This window comes from Pygoscelis adeliae, unplaced genomic scaffold, assembly GCF_000699105.1.
Source record: "Pygoscelis adeliae isolate BGI_AS28 unplaced genomic scaffold, ASM69910v1 Scaffold247, whole genome shotgun sequence".
NCBI classification, from domain to species: domain Eukaryota; kingdom Metazoa; phylum Chordata; class Aves; order Sphenisciformes; family Spheniscidae; genus Pygoscelis; species Pygoscelis adeliae.
Window position 1 is genome coordinate 2,095,968 of NW_008825316.1, and position 7,130 is coordinate 2,103,097.

At 38.9% G+C, this 7,130-nt stretch overlaps 1 protein-coding gene across 1 annotated transcript; it reads left to right on the top strand.

Annotated features, from left to right (window-relative positions):
* The first annotated feature begins 88 nt into the window (after nucleotides 1–88).
* Nucleotides 89–5,672, top strand: PTGS2 (prostaglandin-endoperoxide synthase 2 (prostaglandin G/H synthase and cyclooxygenase)). The gene is made up of 10 exons (XM_009330271.1): nucleotides 89–140; nucleotides 597–713; nucleotides 824–967; nucleotides 1,450–1,593; nucleotides 1,985–2,166; nucleotides 3,005–3,088; nucleotides 3,278–3,524; nucleotides 4,516–4,802; nucleotides 4,965–5,112; nucleotides 5,266–5,672. The coding sequence occupies exons 1-10, from the start codon at nucleotides 89–91 to the stop codon at nucleotides 5,670–5,672; spliced, it is 1,812 nt and encodes a 603-aa protein (XP_009328546.1).
* Nucleotides 5,673–7,130: the final 1,458 nt, after the last annotated feature.

Here is a 7,130-nt window from a genome sequence, read left to right on the forward strand (position 1 = left end):
CCTACCTAGGAGCGGCACTGGGTTCTCGGCGCCGAGCACCCGTAGAGCCTGAAACGCAGCGAGAGCCCCGCCACAGCTCCACCGGGACATGATCCTGCCCTGCGCCCTGGTGGCCGCTCTCCTGGTTGTCAGCCACGCAGGTGAGTCCCGTCCCCTCCCGTCATGGGGGCAAGAGCGGGTCCGGCCGCGGGTGAATCGTGATTCAAACCATGGAGGGGGATTTCTTTCTTTTTTTTTTTTCCAGCTGTAGATGGATTTAATGATTGGGTTTTTTAATGTTCTATGTTCTTTTGTGATTTCTTGAATATTTGATGTATGGTAGAAAGGATGTCAGGCCTCCATTGGCCTGTGTGAGACAATCCAACCCTTCTGAGGTGCTTTACTGCTGTCAGGAAACACACAACAAATTCCTATACTTTTGTTAATAACTATTACCAGTAGTAATCTAAAGTGAATGGATATTCGTTCTCTTGTCTTCCTGATAAGCACTAAACTTCATGGTATAGTCTACCTGCATCTAAAAAGTTAGCTTAGTGAGATGAGAATACCAGTGTAGTCATGTAAGATGTTAATCGGAGCATTTGGTTTCATTCCAGCCAACCCTTGCTGCTCAAACCCATGTCAGAACAGAGGAGTATGCATGACAATAGGATTTGATCGGTATGAATGTGACTGTACAAGGACAGGATATTATGGGGAAAACTGTACGACACGTAAGTATCTTAAGTCTCTTTTTATGGAAATGAAATTTGAGAATTCAGTTTCAGGATTGCAGGGTTTTCTCAATAGCAACTTACAATAATCTTTCCATCAATGCTCACAGCGGAATTCTTCACGTGGCTGAGGCTAACATTGAAACCTTCACCAAATACTGTCCACTATATCCTCACCCACTTCAAAGGAGCCTGGAATATCATCAACAACGTTCCCTTCTTACGAGATGCTATTATGAGATATGTATTAATGTGTAAGTATGAGTTGTCTCTTCTAGTTCTCTTAACTGGCAGAAGTTACTCATAGGACTCAAGAATATTGTACTTGATTGGTCCATGTATAAAGTTAGCAAGCTAAAATGCACTAAGGTAAAAACATTCTAACCAAAACTTAAGATTTTGACATGACTGCAGACTTGTATGAAGCATGCTTTGAAGTAGAAATTAATTTTACTCTAATATCTAATAGAATCCAGGACTTTGCTAGCATAGACTTTGCACCAAATTGCTCATGTTAATAGTTGGATCCAGCTGATAATCCAGGACCCAGTCCTGTTATTCAGTAACTGTAATCCCATTTAACATCAGTAACTGATATGTGTGGAATTTGTCAATGCAACTGCTGCCAAAATATATGGGAGAGATCTGGCCTTGTGACTTACTTTTTGAGACTAGAATGTACAGTTTAAAAAAAAAAAAGGCAAAATAACCACAACAATACTCTTTCCTCTTCCAGCAAGATCACATTTGATTGACAGCCCGCCAATTTACAATAATGATTATAGTTACAAAAGCTGGGAAGCTTATTCCAATCTTTCCTATTACACAAGAAACCTTCCGCCAGTAGGACTTGACTGTCCAACACCAATGGGTGTTAAAGGTAAGGAATAAACTGGATGTGTAATGTTCACTTCTAGGAAATTCTGCTTATCTTAGAAAATACAATGAGACCTGCTTGTCTAACCTTTTTTCAGTGTAGTTGACTTTAAGAATAGCCGTGTTGTTGGATACACTGTGTAAAGACCTAAAACATAACTATTCTGGCTTTCGTTATTGAGTTACATGCTAAAAACAGGGAATTTAAAAGTTTCTAATAAAATCAAGAAAGTAAGCATAGAAAGCAGAACTCCCCTTATTTGTATGCTGCTCTCCTTCAATAATAAGTCTAATTACTACAATAAGAAGTCTTAGACTTCTTGTTGTTAGGAACAAAATTAAGTATTGCATAAACATAGTTGTCCTGAATATCTCACTATTTCTTTCTCTCACAGGTAGGAAAGAGCTCCCAGATTCAAAGGTGATTGTGGAGAAGTTTTTGCTAAGGAAAAAATTTATTCCTGACCCACAAGGCACAAATATGATGTTCACATTCTTTGCCCAACACTTCACTCATCAGTTCTTCAAGACAGACCACAAGAAAGGACCTGGCTTCACTAAAGCTCTCGGCCATGGGGTACGATCATAGCTCTGTAACTTGAATGCAGCACTTAGCTCTTAGGAGCTACTGAGCAGCTAGAATGGTATCTTACAGGTTGTCAGGGTACACACACTGGTGCATGTACCGTGCAACAGTGTTTGCCACAAACTGATGGGCTTACCCCTTCTGTAACTTCTCCGTAGGCAAAACTCCAGCACTCAATAGCATCTCTTTCTGGGTCAGAACTGCTTGTGCAAAGTATCTGGTTCTGTTTAAAATATCTGCACAGTGATCTGTATGACTTTTTTTTTATTCCTGCCAAGAATCTGTTTTCACCTAAAGCATGTTAGATAAGTTCTGGATACTCACTGGCTCTGGACTTTTTCTGTTGGTTGCAAAGAGCTGTATCTAGCACTATAAAGTATCTTATGTGCTGCTAATTGAAGAGACTTTAGTTTAAAAAAAAAAACTTCAAAACCAGACTTGGATTTAGGATCTCTATCTACAAAACAGGTAGCCTTTGTCCAAAGTTCTTCAGTATAAGTGTAGTGTGTATGTCTAAACCAGAAAGCTATAAAATATGTGTGTATATACAAAGAGCTGTCTGCATAATAGAAAGCTACTGACACTAAACAGAGTCCTCTTAAATTGCCAGTCAATTTAAAAACTTGCTCTTATGCAGAGATTGCTCCAGTTGCCAGGAAATAATTTGGCTTCATCTTAAATATCAGTGCATGATACTTATAAGGTAACAATGTAATCCCTTAGATGTTACCTTTTAATGAGCTCCTATTGGCATCCATAGAAGTGGGACCTATCCTAAAATAGCAAAAAATGTGGCTTTGCTTTATGTTCAAAATGCTTTATTTTATAGGTTGACTTGAACCATATTTATGGAGAGACTCTGGAGAGGCAACTTAAACTGAGACTTCTAAAGGATGGAAAGCTAAAATACCAGGTATGTCTTACCTCAAAATTTATGCCTTCTTATTGGATGATATATATTTCCTAAAACTAGCACTCTGTGTGTAGTGTAGTTGATCTAAAGTGTAAGCTTAAAGTCAGTACTAACAGAATCAACACAGCTTAACTCATAAGCATCATAGCTTACAACTCTTATTTTGTTCTTTCTCCCTCCCCCTGGCAGATGATAAATGGAGAAATGTATCCACCAACGGTGAAAGACACTCAGGCAGAGATGATCTACCCTCCTCACATACCTGAACACTTGCAGTTTTCTGTTGGGCAGGAGGTGTTTGGTTTGGTCCCAGGCTTGATGATGTATGCTACAATATGGCTGAGGGAACACAACCGGGTCTGTGACATCCTGAAACGGGAGCATCCAGAGTGGGATGATGAGCAGCTGTTCCAAACTACTAGACTCATATTGATAGGTGAGTGTCACTTTTGTGACTTGCATGCAACTCTAACCTTCTCTTGAGCATGATACTTCTACCCATTATCTACTGCAGCTGCAGTAGGTGTAGTAAGAGGAAAAGCTATTACTTAATTGGTGTGTGAGGGCATACATCTGGGCTTTCATGACCTGTTACTGGGATTATATTAAGATATGGCTTCCTCCCAGTGATGTTAAAGACAAACTGAAGAAAACTGAGCTAAGGGATACTTAATTCCCTTATCTAAGGGAAACAGAACACAAAGCAGTGAAAAAGCAGGAAGCTAAGATTCATTTCTCAGGGAGAAAGCGTGTGAGGCTAGATGACATCAGACTCGGGTCTTGTGGGTTTTTTCCCCTGGGGTTGGGTCAGTTCAGGTATGCCTAAAAAGAAAGGCTGTGATTAATCTGAAGCTCAGGAAGCTATGCAAAATGTAATTCTAAATACTTCTCCCGTCTAATTATCTGTTCAGTAGTAGTTTATTTTGTGTAAATGGGGATGTACACTAAGCTTGGAAAGACCTTGCCCACACTGAAACAGTAAACCAAGACAATTTTATTAAGCAGCTCAGAAGCTGAGAGCTGCTTTCAGATACCAACTTTCTTCATTATCCCCTACCTCTATCCTAGAGAGTATTGTATTAACTGAACACGATGTAGGTACTGATGTGTGCTGTTCTGTGGAACATACAAGGAAGTATATCTTGAGGGCGGGAAAGCAGGCTATAGAAAACACTCCTCTACTACAGCCAAAAGCTCTTGGGATTTTAAGTACTGTTCCACCCCTTAATCTTAGTCACATAAAATACACAAATCGCTTTCTATAAGAGATAACAGAATGTTGAAGTGTTGGTTATCCTGATCACTGTAGTGTATTTTTTTTTTTGAAGAACAGTTCAGAAATGGCATTTCGTCTTGGAGTAGGGTAACCAGCTGAAGTTTCTCAGGGAACCAGTACCAATAGTCTCTTCTGTTTCATTGACCAACAGGAGAGACGATAAAGATCGTTATTGAGGACTATGTACAACACTTGAGTGGCTACCACTTCAAACTCAAGTTTGATCCTGAGCTGCTGTTCAACCAGCAATTTCAATACCAGAACCGAATTGCAGCTGAATTCAATACTCTTTACCACTGGCACCCACTTCTGCCTGACACTTTCCAGATACATGACCAGGAGTACACTTTCCAGCAGTTCCTCTACAACAACTCTATAATGCTGGAACATGGACTTTCCCATATGGTGCAATCTTTCTCCAAGCAAAGTGCTGGCAGGGTAGGTACTTTCGCAGGTTGCCTGTGAACCAACAGAGACCTAACCTGGGGGTAGGACAAGATGGTAGAATAATGCTATCCAAAACTAATCATATACTATAAAGGCACAACTTCCTTGTGACTCTTATCAGGAGTCTTACTACTTTTCATCTTTATTAAATAGGTTGCTGGTGGAAAAAATGTTCCTGCTGCAGTACAGAAAGTAGCAAAAGCTTCAATTGACCAAAGCAGACAAATGCGATACCAGTCCTTGAATGAGTACAGGAAACGCTTCATGTTGAAACCATTCAAATCATTTGAAGAACTTACAGGTAACAGTTTTCATCCTTTCTAACAAACAAGGGCCCTTTTCCTAAAATGGCTAACAGAGTCCTGAAATGCTATTACTGGATTTGAACAGGATAGTGTTGCAATGAAAATAGGATTTTTTTCCACTTATGGTTTTTACTCATCAATAACTACAGGAGAAAAAGAAATGGCAGCTGAACTGGAAGAGCTTTATGGAGACATTGATGCTATGGAGCTGTACCCAGGCCTTCTTGTAGAAAAGCCACGACCAGGTGCCATCTTTGGTGAAACAATGGTGGAGATTGGAGCACCATTCTCTCTGAAAGGACTGATGGGAAATGCTATCTGCTCCCCTGAGTACTGGAAGCCTAGCACCTTCGGTGGAAAAGTGGGCTTTGAAATAATCAATACTGCCTCCTTACAGAAGCTTATCTGCAACAATGTGAAAGGGTGTCCTTTCACTGCTTTCCACATCTTAAATCCTGAACCCACAGAGGCAACTATTAATGTTAGTACCTCAAAAACAGCAATGGAAGATATCAATCCCACACTACTACTGAAAGAGCGATCTGCTGAGTTGTAAAAATCCATCTATTTATTTAATTAACTCTATAATTTATTCTATTTATGGCTTAAAGTGTTTAAAAACAAAAAAAACTTGAGCATCTTCATTGTGGGGGTTGCCCTGGATTCCTTACTCAGGTAAGGCTTCCACTTGCAAAAGGGATTTTCTGCATTTGAGCTCTACAGTGGTGAATCCCTTGTTTAAAGTCTTCTGTAACAGAACTATGTATTCCAAAGTGGACAAAGGTTCCAACTTTTTTAATGTTGTTTTAATACTTGACAAAGGCTGTTGGTGGGGTTTTCTGTCTTTTCACTTGATAGGTCACACAACACTACAAAAGCAAGTTATTGCCTCAGCAACTTAAACTTGTAAACAGGCCATTAAACTAAAAGTACAAGAAAAATTTGACTTAATGAAAACTGCCAGAAAAGACGATGAATTCAGTATGAGCACTCAAAGATTAACAAAAAATACATGTACTGGAGACTCACTTATTTATGTAAAGTCAGAAAATGCATTGCATTTATTACTGATACTACCTCTCCCTCACTGCAAATAAGGCACTTTGTATAGTAACTCTAGATGTTTGTTTTCACGTGTAAATCTACTTTCATGTGGCATTATACTTTTTAAAATTTAATTATTTAAAGAAAATAGAACTTCTCTTGGATCCTACTTGTTTTTGAAGCAAGAAGTCTTATTTGTGTAAGAGGATGATAAGATACTGAGCTTAGAAATAACTGACTCTCAGGCTGCAATACAAGGCTGCTTGTATTTTGATACAGATGTTTTTATTGTGCAAGTTTGGGGAGGTCTTAAACGTAGTCCAAAGTATTGGTATTCTCTTCATAGCTGTAGTTCTCTGGTCTACTTGATAATATAATTTTAATCTGTCACCTTAAGGACAAATGGACAGTATAGCTTTAGTTAAAGATGTGACTATAGTATAGCGTTGTATACCCAAAACATGGAGATTATTGGGGAATAGTAAAAACTGAGAAGCTGTGTAAACATACACAGCAGAGAAATGAATACAGAATAGATCTAGCAAAACTTCAAGGCACCAAGACTTGAAGGTAGCTTATGGCTATGTATACAAACCATACTTGTGACTTAGTTCTATTTATTGTGGGGGGGATGAGGGATAATGTTTTGTTTATAACTTATAAACAGAGGCATTTTAAGTAAGTGGCTTAAGCTTAATTAAAATTGGCTAGTACAAAATCTAGACATATTTGTCTTGATCCAGAACTAAAATATCTAGTCTCATCTGGGCACATAAGAAGTTACACAGGATCTTGTACCAGCACTTCAAACTTTGCATATAAGGGTATCTTTTTTTAATTTCTAGAGAGGAAATGTAGAAGATGATCTTCCCATAAAAACAACTGGGGAACTGTAGGTAAAAAGAAAGTCACTTCAGACTAGAATAGAGCAGCAACCTGGTATTCTGTGCCCCTGCTCAAAATTCCTTGA

Excerpts from the sequence above, each read along its gene's own strand:
- PTGS2 (XM_009330271.1), top strand. The coding sequence starts at position 89 with ATGATCCTGCCCTGCGCCCTGGTGGCCGCTCTCCTGGTTGTCAGCCAC. Across the intron at positions 141-596 it reads CCTGGTTGTCAGCCACGCAG|CCAACCCTTGCTGCTCAAAC; the intron begins GTGAGTCCCGTC and ends GTTTCATTCCAG. Across the intron at positions 2,167-3,004 it reads CTAAAGCTCTCGGCCATGGG|GTTGACTTGAACCATATTTA; the intron begins GTACGATCATAG and ends TTTATTTTATAG.